General features: G+C 34.0%; 2 protein-coding genes and 1 long non-coding RNA gene across 5 annotated transcripts in view; 1 reads left to right on the forward strand and 2 right to left on the reverse strand.

The window, feature by feature from the left end:
• The window catches only part of LOC149481335 (uncharacterized), a 48,156-nt gene extending 37,762 nt beyond the window's left edge, over positions 1–10,394 (forward strand). For 2 of the 3 annotated variants that reach the window (XM_089705632.1, XM_089705631.1), the window contains exons 2-11: positions 377–505; positions 1,028–1,136; positions 1,607–1,755; positions 2,330–2,407; positions 2,880–2,962; positions 4,839–4,964; positions 5,767–5,944; positions 6,622–6,740; positions 9,095–9,252; positions 9,943–10,394. In XM_089705632.1, the coding sequence (XP_089561758.1) occupies positions 1,677–1,755; positions 2,330–2,407; positions 2,880–2,962; positions 4,839–4,964; positions 5,767–5,944; positions 6,622–6,740; positions 9,095–9,252; positions 9,943–10,168 (1,047 nt within the window). In that variant the 5' untranslated portion in view covers positions 377–505; positions 1,028–1,136; positions 1,607–1,676 and the 3' untranslated portion in view covers positions 10,169–10,394. The remainder of the gene's footprint in view (positions 1–376; positions 506–1,027; positions 1,137–1,606; positions 1,756–2,329; positions 2,408–2,879; positions 2,963–4,838; positions 4,965–5,766; positions 5,945–6,621; positions 6,741–9,094; positions 9,253–9,942) is intronic. The other variant, XM_089705633.1, reaches the window with a different exon arrangement.
• Positions 1–15,520, reverse strand: part of LOC149481325 (uncharacterized) — a 350,361-nt gene that overhangs the window by 162,668 nt on the left and 172,173 nt on the right. The window lies entirely within an intron of this gene.
• The window catches only part of dgo (ankyrin repeat domain containing protein 6 diego), a 65,100-nt gene that overhangs the window by 48,017 nt on the left and 1,563 nt on the right, over positions 1–15,520 (reverse strand). The gene's annotated exons all lie outside the window — the stretch shown is intronic.

Genomic DNA, 15,520 nt, shown 5'->3' on the forward strand with positions numbered 1-15,520 from the left:
TGCTGTTATTATATGAGTGATTTCTTTCTTTAATATACTTGTTTAATGTAAAAATCAACTTCAGTCCATTTTAATAATGCTTATTCAATAATACTTATTTTATACAATTTCTCATATCTTTATATGTTTTAATTAAAATGTAAAAAGTCGCATGGTAGTAACAATTCAAGAGCTGAAATATTGGTAATTTTTGGTTTGTCAAATCAAATCAAATCAAATTATCGTTATTTTGTTCAAGTAGTACTGTAATATTTAATATTAATCATATTTAATTAATTGGTTACTATTTCCTATAAGCATAGTTAGAACATATCAATATAGTAATTTAGTACATATTATAGGTAACACTAATTAGTTATTTTTCATAAATTTTCAGCTCTAATATGCAATAGTATAAAGTGGGATAAAATTAGTTGTTCAAGTGACATAGAGCAGACCCTCCCGGAGGGTACAGTGTCTGACATCGGACGGTTCCCGTGGCTTGGTGTCGTACAACATAGCTTTTGTGAGTTTTAATACCACTGTGCCCCGCGGTTTCACCCGCATTGCTCAGCTCCTGTTGGTCTCAGGGTGATGATATATCCTATAACCTTCCTCGATGAATGGGCTATCTAACACTGAAAGTATTTTTCAAATCGGACCAGTAGTTCCTGAGATTAGCGCGTTCAAACAAACAAACAAACTCTTCAGCTTTATAATATTAGTATAGATTTGATATTTCAATTTTCAACAGTGTAGAGTTAAAATAGATATAAGTATTATAATAAATAGTGCATACGAAGTGAATGAAATGAAGATTTACCAATTTACACTACAACTACATAGTGTACAAACCTGTAGATATTTTGTTCTTAGAGACAAACAAACAAAAAAATAAATAATTAACAGTTTAAATAAAGCCACTTCGAATCAATTATATCTATATTCTGCTCTACTCACGTCAAAGAACATTCACTTTAATCATGCAGAAAAATATTGTTTAAGAAATGTTCTGTATTCTTTGGGCAAGTTTTGTTTTTAATTCTAGATATCGGTGGTGCTACAAGATTCGCGATAACGGGTGGGATCCTCATCCATCCCACTTTTGTGCTTGCTCCTGCTGAAGATGTAGCTAGGATACAGCCAGCCACTTTAGTGTGAGTTTAATACTTTAATATACCTGGATCACTAATAAGCGCGTATTCAAACGATTTAGATTTAGTTTAGAAACTTATCTATTCTTTATTTCGTTGAAAGTGTCGCGAAGGGCATTGTGTTAGTGGTTCTTAGAAAAGATACATCTTCCAGAATTATTTCTACCCTACAAATACAATCAATTGATACTTAAGTCATTATAGTTTGCATTAATTCTACCCCATAGAACAGACTAGCTGTGCCCCAGGGTTATACCCGCGTTGCTCCGCTCCTGTTGGTCTTAGCGTGATGATAATATATAGCCTTCCTCGATAAATAGGCTATCTAACACCGAAAGATCTTTTCAAATCGGACCAGTAGTTCCTGAAATTAGCGCGTTCAAACCAACAAATTAACAAACTCTTTGGCGTTAAAATATTAAGTATAGATGTAAGATATTATGTACCAAAGATGAATTATTATTACTTTATAGAAATAATACGAAGTTCATAGCATGGCAGACAGCTACAAATAAATATTCTATAGACGTGGTTGATTACTACATGCACCCTGAGTATGAAAAACAGACGTTTGCTACTGTGGCACTTCTTGAACTGTATTCCAGGAAAGATTTTGGCATTGGTGAGTTTTGTTTCATGCTATATTAACTACTATAATAGCTGATAATAAAAGCATTTGTAATGGATTTTAAACCCGATGAATTATTATATTATCTTCTCATGACCACGCTCGCTGCAAAGTGTTCGTAACGTCCGCGTCGGGTAAATAATATCATCACTACATCACTACATAGTATAAAACAAAGTCGCTTTCTCTGTCCCTATGTCCCTATGTATGCTTAAATCTTTAAAACTACGCAACGGATTTTAGCGGATAGAGTGATTCAACAGGAAGGTTTCAGTATATAATTTATTAGGTTTTAGACAAAGCGGGCGAAGACGCGTACGGAAAGATAGCACAATGAATAAATCTCGTTTAAAATCCGTACAATGGTATTTATTTTGTAAATATAATACTCGCGTAGTCAAACACACCAAAATACTACTAGCTCTTAACCGCGTCATCACCTGCGTAGTTAAAGGAAGTTCCCACAGCCATGTTATCTTTCACAATTTCATTTTTAGACACTGACCAACATTTATATTGAAGACACGATAAGTGCCTGTTTGTTAAATGTATTTTGTTTATATTACAGCACCTCTGTTACCAATATGCATGCCAATTAGAGGTGGTGGCGCTTTTTACGATATGTATGTGGTAAAAATGACTGATGGTAAGTTTTTACTTACCATTACTATATTATACGTCGCAGAATATTTATATTTATATTTCAGGACAATTTTTACACACGGCACGATCTGATCCCATACTAAGCTTTCGCTTGTGTTATGGAAACCAGATGGCTGATAAACATACTGTATATATTATAATTTTAAATAAATACTTATATAGATAATTAACACGCAGACACAGAGCAAACATCTATGTTCATCACACAAATATTTGCCCCGGGTGGGAATCGAACCCACGACCTCTGGCTTGAAAGGCAGGGCCACTACCAACCAAGCCAACCGGTCAGTCATATTAATTCAGCCTGAGGTTTAACTTGATAAGTATTCAATTTAAATACTACAAATCTTAGCTACAAATATTAAAATTATTTGAACTCTTTGTGTTATTTTCTATTTTCATGATTTTTATCGATATCTACAAATTGTAATTCTGCTAGAAATATTTGTTCACAGAAAAGGTAGATTTAGCAAAGGAAGTAGTCAAAGTGAACTTCGTCGAGAACCAAGATTGTGAAGAATTCTATTTTCAGGCAAAGGTTTTTATTTTTATTTATTACAAAAAATTATACGAACAACTACCATGTAAGGTTGGGTCGCCTAAGATCGGACGCATATGCCGAAAATTTTATACGTACTGTATTTTTTATTTTATTTCTCATGATTCGATGTCGTTTTTCTGTTGCGGTCAACTGTAAATTGATGACAAGAAAATATTGTTTAACCCCTAATTTTTTGGTTTACGTAGATGCTATCTATCTAAGCAAATTTAGAGCCTAAAAAGCAGACTTTTTTCGACTTACCATAGTGAAGAAAATAACAGTTCGGCCGAAGATCGGACTATGTAGTATCTTCACTTCTATGCGTTTAATAATAATGTTAACATTAGGAAAACATCCGGACTTACGTCCATACATTGAGCATCAATGATTGAGTCAGGAAATTCCTCAAAAAATTTGACAAAGAAGTTTTTTTTTTTTTATTGCGTTTTTTTAGTCCGGTCTTCCCTCCTCATCCTAATTAAGTTTCTCAAACTTTTATCCTCCGTGTTCTAGGACTAAATAATGAAAATGTACCTAAGGTCTGATAGTCATAGCGTCATTGGATAGTTAAATATATTAAAAGTTAATAATTATTGCGCATTATTGCATAAGGCGCAGTCAAGAGCTAAACTTCGGTCCGATCTTCGGCATTGGGAGGGAAGATCGGATCTTGGGTTGTGAACGTCCTAGGCGTAATCAAAGTATACAGATGGAAAGAGGATTCGCTAATTCTGCCCCAAAATAATTAATTACATTATTTCAATGAAAGTACTCTCCACAATGAGCCATCAAAATTTTGTAGGTAAGATCGGATCGACGATTTTCGCCACAAAATACACCTTTTCTGCTGAATCACCTGTGTACACGTCCCGTCTGGTCGCTGGCCGGCCGCAGAGTGAAGAGAGGGGCAGAACAAAATGGCGGATCTAGTAGTGTTGGTAGCAGTAGAGAATATTGCCTAGTTTGCGAGTTATTCCATGCATCCGATCTTATGTCACATCCGATCTTAGGCGACCCAACCTTAAGGGCCCTTAGGGTATTAGCGTATATATTATATATGTCCTTAAAAGGCCAGCAAAACACCTGTAACATCATCAGGGTTGGGATTGTTTATGCTTAACATCATCTCTACCATAAAAAGATTATATTTATAACTAGCTTCGCTCCGCGGTTTTACCCGCAGTGTTCCGCTCCTGTTGGTCTTAGCGAGATGATATATAGCCTATAGCCTTCCTCGATAAATGGGCTATCTAACGCCGAAAGAATTTTTCAAATTGGACCAGTTGTTCCTGAGATTAGCGCGTTCAAACAAATAAACTCTTCAGCTTTATAATATTAGTATTGATAAGTATAAGTATAGATAATAGTTTGCTGTAATTTAGTAACTTAATTTGAATAACAGTTTCGCACTAAGTTGGAGGTTACTGGTAACAGCCAAGAAACTTTGTTATCGTCTCTACTATATAAAAATAAGTCAGGTTTTCCTTCCTGACGCTATAACTCCAGAACGCACAAACCGATTTCCACGGATTTGCATTCGTTGGAAAGGTCTCTGGCTCCGTGAGGTTTGTAGCAAAGAAAATTCAAGAAACATTTCAAAAGAAAAGCGGGAAAACCTGGAAAATCATTTTTCAGCGCCTTATGTAACATTTCGTTTGGTATTTAAACATAAGGCGGCGAAACGGAGTCCGCCGGGTTCGCTAGTAACTAATAATAAGATAAATTTTTAATCAATTCAATACTTGATATCATTATCGCATTGCTCGCATTGATCCTCACTCAGTCTATTACATTAATTTTATTTAGAGTTTAATAAATATAATCAGTACTATTTAACCGTTTACATTTATATCGACTATTTTTTGCTTTTCAGTTAAATTACAAAAAAATGACGCCAGTTAAACCCTTATGTGCTAAATCAATAAACATGAAGGACCCTTGTGTTTGGGATGGTGGTTATGCTCTCATCACCAGGCAGGCTTGGGGCTTCTGGAAGTTGGTATGATTTAACTAGATATATGTATATTCGTATACCTTCAAATACTATTTCGAGAGTTATTGTATGCAATGAGGAGATAAGTGATAACTGCGAATGATTTACTTACTGATGACTTACAGCCTACTTAGTTTGAAAAAATACCTACCTAAATGCAAATAAAATGATTGAACGATCGATTTTTTTTGCGAAGATCGCTTTTGAACAACGAATAATCATTTTAATTTGTTTTTAATTCCTCGCGTTTAAGGGCCGATTTTTCAATGCTTGGATTAAACTTATTCGTCGAATAATGTATAAAACTACCATTTTAATAACTCAGGCCCCGGAATCACAGACACAATAGAAAATCTATTGTGTCGTGGACCGATCGGGCCGTTCGGGGCTCAATGGGTTAAAAACGTATTCTAATTGCCCGTATTTGACAGTTTACGTGACATTCGTGTTGGACGGATAAGTTTTATCCAAGCATTGAAAAATCGGCCCTTAATTCGTTTAAATTCGTATAAGAATGAATTTTACCAGAATAACAACTTCATCACATAGAAAGATCCTACTAATCCTACTAATATTATAAATGTGAAAGTTTGTGAGGATGGATGTGTATGTGTATGTTTGTTACTCTTTCACGCAAATACTACTGAACCGATTACTATGAAATTTAACACACATATAGAGGGTAACTTGGATTAACACATAGGATAGATTTTATCCCGGAAATCCCACGGGAACGGAAACTATGCGGGTTTTTCTTTGAAAACGCGAGCGAACCGCGGGCGGAAAGTTAGTAATTTATATTTTTTAGATAGGTTTCGGTCTCCGTGGTCCAGGCTGCGCGGCGCCAGCTCGCTTTATCAACGTCCACGACTACCTCATGTGGATAGACGAAGTGATCACGCAGGCTCCACTACAAGAGAAATATTTGGATGAAGAGGCATTGGTGTTCAGAAGGGTGTCACCTATCAAACTCGTTATGTATAAATGTAAGGCCCTTCGCTCATGGAGCTACTCAAAAAGAACTAGTCACAAACTCAAATTACTCACGAGTTGCCTGAGCGTCACAGCCCATACATGTTCTATGGAGATTCGCACACGACGCGACTAGTTACTAACTGGTGAGTAACGCGTTAGCAACCAATCACGCGCGACGCGTCGTGCCGGTCTCCACGCTACTGGTTTCCCGAGTTTCTTTGTTTTTTATGATAAAAATGAACGAGCAAACATTGACAAGTGACTGAAACCTTATAACTTGAGTAGCGTTGTATGCGAGATACAATTTGTAACTGGTTTGTAATCGTAATTACTGATTAGTTCAGTCATTTTTGAGTAGCTCCTAAGGAGCGGGTTTTTTTTGTTCGAGTTTTGCTAATGGTTGGAATTTTGTTTGTGGACTGGCAATAATTATAGTTGTTCTTATAATATTCAAATTTATATTGTGTTGAATGTTTTTTTTAATTTTTTTTTTAATATTTTTAAATGTGACGATTTAACGATAGAGTATAAGAATCGAGTGTAAATTCTTAATTTAGCAATGTCTTATTTTTTTAAATAATATGTAATCACATGAAAAGAAGCTGTCTTTTTACAATAATTGTAAAGCTATCTAGTTAAAACCTACACGTATTCATGTGATCTTTATGATTTCTTCTAAACATTTCAGCCAAAGTGAGACAGCCAAAAAACTTTGGTCAGTGCGAGAGAAAAAAGCGGGGAAGCGTTCTTTACAAAGACAACACGGAAATTCTGGCGACCAAGAATTTTGCACAAGGCTTCTTTTTCGTAGGTTTTCCTTACATTTTTTTTTTGTAAGATAAAACTTATTTTTATACATTTTGATTCGTAAAAAACACGCAGACGTTGGAGCCTTCGGTTTTTCCATGTGGATAAATGCAAGTAATGCAGAACGAACTAGTTTAGTACTAAAACACATGTTTCATAACCATATTTATTTTTAACTAGCGGTCCGCCCCGGCTTCGCCCGTGGTACATGTTTACGTTTTCTACATAAGAACCATCCTCGTACTTCAAGGAATATAATAAAAAAAGAATTATCGAAATCGGTTCAGCCGTTCTCGAGTTATGCGCTTACCAACACATTTTGCGATTCATTTTTATATATAACTAGCGGTCCGCCCCGGCTTCGCCCGTGGTAGGTACATGTTTACGTTTTCTCTACATAAAAACCATCCTCGTACTTCAAGGAATATAATAAAAAAAGAATTATCGAAATCGGTTCAGCCGTTCTCGAGTTATGCGCTTACCAACACATTTTGCGATTCATTTTTATATATAAGACTAGCGGTCCGCCCCGGCTTCGCCCGTGGTACATGTTTACGTTTTCTCTACATAAGAACCATCGTCGTACTTCAAGGAATATAATAAAAAAAGAATTATCGAAATCGGTTCAGCCGTTCTCGAGTTATGCGCTTACCAACTCATTTTGCGATTCATTTTTATATATAAGAAGACTAGCTGACCCGACAGACTCTGTCGTGGAGAACTGTCAAATGTGTGTAGTTTGCGTTATGTTTTCTTATTTTTTGTCTGACCGAATTTCTAAATCTTTCCTTTATTTATTTATTTATTTTATTTTAGAATTTCCGAAAAAGGATACAGATTACATTTATGACATCTTATTTAAGTACGTCATAAGTCCATATTTTTTATGGACAGGAGAAGGATCTTGTGATAAAATACGTGTGACACTCGAGGACTGCCGCGGTAAAGCTATTGCATAGCATTGCCGGTTGGAGTGGGGGGTGTTAGGAGGCCGTATCGATTTTAGAGTGATTTTGACTTGTTTCTGTAATTCTTTAGGAGCTCGGTTAAAAAAACTAACTACTATGTTTTATGAAAGTAATGAAATAATTTAAAGTTCTCTAGAATTTTCGATTATATAGATCTGCCGTAACAGCGTTTGCGCTCCCGTATATATTCGAAAATTCTAGAGAACTTTAAATTATTCCATTACTTTCATAAAACATATAATATGTATTTTTTTATTGCAAACTTTTAAGCATAAATCTATCATTTAATGTGTATTTTTTTATTTTTTTTAACTCTGTTGTATGTACTAGAAATTTGACGCCATATACGCATAAAATTTCATCAAAGTAATGCTATTTTAACTTAGATTTTTTTTGAATTTTTGAATAAAAGTACTTAAAATTCCTCGAACACTTTTGAGAGTGTCTCAGTGTCTTTATTGTTGTATATTTTATAAGAAAACTTCTTCTTTTAAATTCTGTGTAAACTACAAAGACACGAACGCCCCGCATTGAAAAAATTGAAACACGCCTCAGGTTATTGGCTATTAAACAAACTGGACAATGAAAATCAATAAACTGTCTCGGTTACTTTTTAGATATTGAATAAATCTTTAATTTAAGATATTATAACACATTGTTACTAATTTAGTTTTCTTGCACGAGCTCCTAAAGAATTACAGAAACAAGTCAAAATCACTCTAAAATCGATACGGCCTCTTAGGTTTTTTCGTTACGGAATTTTTACATTCGGTCGCCGCGCTCAAAGTCTGAGATAAAAGCTATGCAATAACAAATATCGAAATCAGTCCAGTCGTTCATACGTGATACCTGACCAAGGGAAATAGGGATTCAATTTTATATAGAGACTAGCTTACCGCCCGCGGCTTCGCCCGCTTTCTCTAAAACGATTTGAGATTTAAACTATCCTATCTCTCAAGTTGGATCGAACTGCACATGGTGTGCGAATCTATACTAATATTATAAAGCTGAAGAGTTTGTTTGTTTGTTTGTTTGTTTGTTTGTTTGTTTGTTTGTTTGAACGCGCTTATCTCGAGAACTACTGGTCCGATTTGAAAAATTCTTTCGGTGTTAGATTACACATTTATCGAGGAAGGCTATAGGCTATATATCATCACGCTACGACCAACAGGAGAGGAGCCACGGGGGTGAAACCGCGCGGAGCGGCTAGTTTTATTATAATCGGTTAAGTGGTTTAGGAGTCCATTGAGGACAAACATTGTGGCACGAGATTTATATATATATATATATATATATATATTAAGATGACTGCAATAATCACAATATTCATGAAATCTCTTCCTTTTAATTAAGTTATAAACAACACATTAATAACTTTTTCTTCAGATGTCAGTCGCGCAAGCAGCAGAGGTGTCTTGCGCCACTGTAGTGCTAGAGGTGTCGGCTCGCAGTAACGCGGCGATCTGGGTGGAGAACCATTGCTACCAAGACCTGACTGCGGACAGGACGGGCTACCGGCTCGATAAGAAGAAGGATTTACAACCGTAAGTTAAACAGTTTGATGTAGCCGTTATTATCATACTCTAAAGTTTATTTCTTCAAATAGACTCCTTCTAGCATGTTTGAATCGTCATGAGTGATGATGACGTAGTTTTGCCACTTACCACCGATTCGGTAAGTAGTTTCTACGCAGAAGAACTGACAAGAAACTCCGTAATTGCTGTTTAAAAATCTTTTTAATTTTACATAATAATACCAGAGAACTGTCTTATGATTCTTAAGCGACATTCCATGGATATTCATCTTCTGTTTACCTTCTACCTACTTCTTCGTAAAGAAAAACAATTAGTAAAACAGCTGTAGGTATAATGCATCTGCCCCATTCCCACAAGACATGGGAATTTACTTAATCATACATCTATGACACTATCTTTGGACATCGTCCAACAAGCATGCTATTATCTGTGATGTGGTACTCGAATAAATAAATAATTCCACAGCTGTGTTGTACAAATTAAGCTCCCTGGTTAGTAACCTTAAAGTTTTTTATATATAGGTGCCTAGTTTGTTTATCGTGAGATGGAATTCGAAACATTGCTTTGCAGTAGTGACGATCTTTTTAAACTCATAAGAATATAATAAGATGCCATTCAAAAAACAGACATGTTAACATTAAAAACTTTAAATTAACTCTTATTTAATTCTAAATCTTTTTCCCTTTTAAAACATTACAGGAACGAATGCTTCATATACTTCCAATCGGTCGCGTACGTCGAGTTTCGCTTCTACTTCTCGTTTCGAGCAGTTCTAGAAGTCACTCTGTACGGTAAAGTGGAGTACGTGAAGAACCTCCTACACCCTCACCGTGTCACCGTGTCTACACACGCGTGGTACCCCACGTATATATATCTGAGGACCAAATGGTTCGTGCCGTATAGTGCTTGGTGGTGGGCCATGTAGGTACGACGAAGGTTTTGTGAAAGATGTAGTTTATATTTAAGGTAATTTTCGACTGCCAGTTTGTTCTGTTTTTGTAAAAGTTATTGTGCAGAAAGTATTGCTGGAAGATGTTGTCCACCAGATTGTCTAAAAAAGATCGCTGCCTTAGCAATAAGACCGCCTGCTGTGCCAACTCGTGTATAGACTATAATATTATGACTATATTATGTATGTTATTAAAAAATTAAAATACCATGGACAACATTTAAATGTTTTATTTTTTTATTGAAACCCTACTTAGTGTGGTATTAGAATACAGGATTTTAAAATGAAAACAAGTGATAATTTTAAATTTATTGTATTTAACTGGTTTCTAATTTAAGTAATGACTTGCCTGGTTTATTCTTATACCTGTCCAAGTGCAAATAAATCCAACACATTACAAGCAGTTAATACTTTGTACGTTTTATGTTCCGGCAATGGATTCATGAAACATTAACTGACTCGTAATTAAAAAGCATCATTCTATATAAATAGAATCCTATCTTCTTCTTCATCTTCATCAGCCTTTCGATGTCCACTGCTGGACGTAGGCCTCTCCTAATGCACGTCACTGAGTCCGGTCGTTGGCTCTTTGCCGCCAGTTGTGGCCAGCAACCTTGCGGACGTCGCGGTCGTCACTCCACCGTGTAGCAGGGCGCGTCCTACGCTACGTTTGCCGAGCCGCGGTCTCCACTCTAAGACATGTGTGCCCCAGCGGTTGTCCGTTCTGCGGCACTTATGACCGGCCCACTGCCACTTCAGCTTGCTAATTCGTTAAATAGAATCATAAATCTGCAAAAGCTTAACTTCATTAATTAATTTTAATATATTTCGTTCCTTTGTGATTGAGTTATGCCAATGAATGATCAAATGATGGTAACAAATATGTATCAAAAGCATTTTTACTGGGACATAGCAACCTATCAGAACGACTTATTTTTACTGCGAATCGATTTCCTTTTCTTTCCTCTCCGTTGAAACTCTTAACCAGTATTCTAAGTGGGTGATATATCACTGTAATCTTTAAGAGAATCTCTCAAACTTCAATCTGGTTATAAAAAATGGTCGGAGTGTTTGATGCGTAGATCAAACAATCTGCGGTGTTATCAGGTTGTTTCCCGAAAAGCTACTGGTTTTACGGCAAATTATGTGCCATTATTTTTTAGTGCTGTACATTTCTTGCGGTTTTATGATGTTTTCGATCTTGCAAATTGAATCAATTTTGTTTAATATTGGTCAATATTGGTGTAGGTTCTTTGTTTTGTGTTCGCACAACATAAAGTGTGGTAGATATTTGCTTGATAGTAAATTAATCATACTTTTCAATATTTTTGAAGTGAAACTTCTTTAGTCGCGTTGAGGGTAAAATTTTATGGAAATATCGTCAGTTCATGGAGTAGGCGACGATTTGAGTATCTATGAATCTTGCCAAATAAGTTTCACTTCTGATACGTGTGCTAAGCACGCTCTTTTTGTAGCTATTATGTATTTAAATTGATGTTCAATATTCACAATATAAACACACAAATACCAATCTATATATCGACCATAAAATGCGTAAGTGAAACGAGTGGAATTAACAATCAAGTAATCAAGATGTTATCAAAGATATTTTTATATTCAAGGCTGTTTTTAATGAGAGCACGGTTTCAAGTGATCGTGTATTTTGTAATGTTTTTATGTTTGTTAATTTTGATGAAAGATATTTGCAATAAAGATATTTAAATTATATTCGATTTTATTTATCTGGATTCGACTTTTCAATTATCTTAACAAGTTAATAAAACTTATTTAAAGCAGATGCATATTTACACACACAACTTATTTCCAAATCAAATTCTTTTATTTCTTTTTGTAAGTACATGTATAAGGTACAACAAATAGAATTAATAAAAAAATATATCAGACATATTAAAAGATAAATGATATGCAAATTTATATTAGTTAATAATTTAATTAAAATACATAGTTATTCAAACTTCAAGGCTATTATTTTCTTGACCTTATTTCTATATGTATGTTACACCATAATATATTTTATGTTTTGACTTTGCGCTAATTAGACATATATAATTATTATTAAATTAGATATTACTCAACAATAACATTTTTAAAAGTAAATGAATATATTAAGATATCTATCTCTATTAATCGAAAAAGTGTATATATGTGTTCTACATTTCTCTCTCTCTACTCTACATTTCAACTTTTTAACGGATTTTAAATGCGTTATTATCTACTTTTTCTGTTATTTTCCAAATACCTACTTTAGAGCACGTTTAAAACCGTTCAAAAGTGTTAAACTTTTAATATTCAGCCAGCCGACATATTTTTCTATAGAAACCAAGACGAGAGGAAGAGCTAGGTGTAATAAACACTGTATGGTAAAAAGAATGCAAACTTTTCCCGCCAATTTATACGTAAAATCGACGAGTTACTTAAACAACTGTCAACATATGTTAATAGAGTACTTGATCCAAATACTCTCAGGTAATTAATTCAGCCGTTTATCGAAAGATTTATGCTATCACGTACAAACTTTCGAAATTTATTCAATTAAATGTATCTGCTATTACAATGGAATAAGATATATCTTGGCGTGTAGAGAATAAGTATTGAGAATACGTAGAAATGTATCTATAGGCTGGAAATCAACGGACAGACAGAAAAAGTTGTCGAGGTGAAAGACCGCGACGCAGTAGGGCTGTCGCAACGAGGTTTTCGTATGACAATCGTACATGAGGCTATTTTAGTACTTGGAGATGTGACCGTGGCTAATTTTGCGCGTTATTTAATATTATTTCCTAACATGAGAAGTAATTTTTCTGGTGACGCACGATAAAAAAGCATTAACCTAATGATTAGTGCATTAGGTGTTGTTTTCCTGGTGATTACATATAAAGATAAATAGTTACAGCATAAATTTGTTCGTACAAATTATTTAATTCTTAAAATTGGATACCAGTAGCACACTCAATTTGATACATAGTTACAACATCATAAATTAAAATTGATTCATTTTTTTACTTGTCGTTCTTTATTTATAGTACTTCATAAAATAGCTTTCTTGCAAGCTGGGCTGATAATTGATATTAATATAGAACATTTCAAAACAGTGAACATATTTATTTTACATGAATATTGCTATAGTACCATTTCTTTGCAAGAATTAGAAATTTTAATTTATTGCTTGCTTCCAAGATATGTTCTCGAGTCAGGAGAAATGATATTTTTTTTATCAATGATAAGATCTTTCACAAAGTAACAAACTTTCACATTTATAACTGCGTTAGTGGCAACCCTACATCTCGAATAGGAGATTAATTGCGTCCTATTATATCAAGCTGTTTCGCAAATCGTTTGCCTTTGTGGAGATTTGTTTTCACGACCCACCCTGACCTTTTGTAGTAAATTATGTTATAAATCATTTACTGTCATCAAATATCTTATATCCGGCATATTTTTTAATTTAAACTATAGTATTGATAATTTTTATTGCCTTAAATGAGGTCACGCTTGTGTGGTGTAGATGGCATGGGATGAATGCGTTTCATATTTATTTTATTGATGGCTAATTGGCTAGGTTTGAGAAAGGAAATATTAAATATGTTTTTGTGTTCGAGAATCGATTTTAGTACAGGTACCTACTATTTGTGTCAGAGCGCTAAAATATCATAACACACTTGTAGGTTTTAGTTGCACGATATATCTGTATTCTAGCAGCTAAATTGAGTTTCTTCTTTCATATTATAGTGTTAATAAATTAAACATGATACACGTACTTAAGTTAATTTGTTCATAAATATTATTTATTTCTCTTAGAATTCAAAGCTCATAAAAAAAGCATGCATCCTTGTTTTACATGGACACCAAATTTATAGATACGATTTCTGTTTAATCACAATGTGCTCAATAAAAATGCTAATTTTGAGTAAACAAAAGCGCGTACTCGTAAAAAATATCTCAATAAGCATTCAGAAAATATATTGCCATTAGATTAAAATTAATTCAAACATCAAATCAAACACAAAGCAAATAAAGATATAACAATAGACTTTATTATCCAACAAATAAGGGTCAAATTTCAAAGAATTTAGATTGAAAGCGATATATTACAAAGTTAATGCGTTTTACGGGCTCTGAGGACGTTTTCATGGCTTCATACAGTTTCCATTTCATTCGGATTTTATGTTCAGATTACAGTAATCTTTAAAGACCTCAGGTGTTATTTCAAGAGGTAGAAATAAAATATATACACTTATGGATATTTTATGACTTTAAATGTTGGTTCGTTGAAGGTGGAATAACTCCTATAATTTTATAAACAAGATTAATGCCCACGATTTAACTCGAAGTGACATTATTTGCTTAACAAACTTGTTTACTTTGAAAACTTATTTTTTATTATTATATTACCTATAACTAGCCAATGTGACAAACGTTATTCTGCTGCAGGATCGCTTCGAGGATAGGAAAATAATTTGTAAGAGCCCATACACAGTCTTATCGAACGTACACAAAACATCAAACATCTATAAAATCATTTCTGTAGTGTTTGCTCTTTTCTGGGGTGTTAGGTTAGAAACAAAAGAATTTTATACATATACGTTATGTACATTGACAGATGGTAGGTATCCTATGTATATAAAATCATAATAAAAATATGTTTGTGCTTTTGCGAGTTTAGTTAAAGTACCCAGAAAAGCTTTAAAACTCGCAAAATCACAGACAGAGATAGGTACATCCCTCGTAAGTATTAATAGCATATTATAATATTAATTTAAGTTTATGTCGATAATCCAAGTAAAACTTAAACAACTTAAAACCATTAATTTAGCATAAAAAGTAGCTAAAAGGTGATCGCAAAGGGACTATTTAGTGTTATTTAAATATATTATTGCGAATATTCTGGTGAATGTTATACGCGTGTTTAATTTCTTATTTAGTTGTACATCCATTATATATATAGTATATTGGTATTAAACTTTACGCACTTAACAAACTTTGAATTAATACAATAATTATTATGTTCAAAGATGTATAGAGCAATCTTGAGCAATGTAAAAAAAAATAGAAAAAAAAATGCAATCCACAAACAGGCGGCGCTAAAATGTTTGATTTAATATTAATAAACAACGTCTAGCTGTCATTAATATTCATTCATTACGCGAATCGTTCTCACGCGTAATATTCTATCGAAAGCTTGATAAAAACTGTAAGAAACCGTTTAAAATTAACATATTACTTGCAAATGCATGGGTTATGATATTATTCGAGCGCGTTGATGTCTTTTCTATGATAACATCTGCGGCATTGCACTTACGGGAGGAC

The sequence above is a fragment of the Colias philodice genome, chromosome 17 (assembly GCF_061535455.1).
Source record: "Colias philodice isolate Cphi_HAF_F1 chromosome 17, ilColPhil1 Martin Lab GWU primary, whole genome shotgun sequence".
In the NCBI taxonomy this organism is placed as follows: domain Eukaryota; kingdom Metazoa; phylum Arthropoda; class Insecta; order Lepidoptera; family Pieridae; genus Colias; species Colias philodice.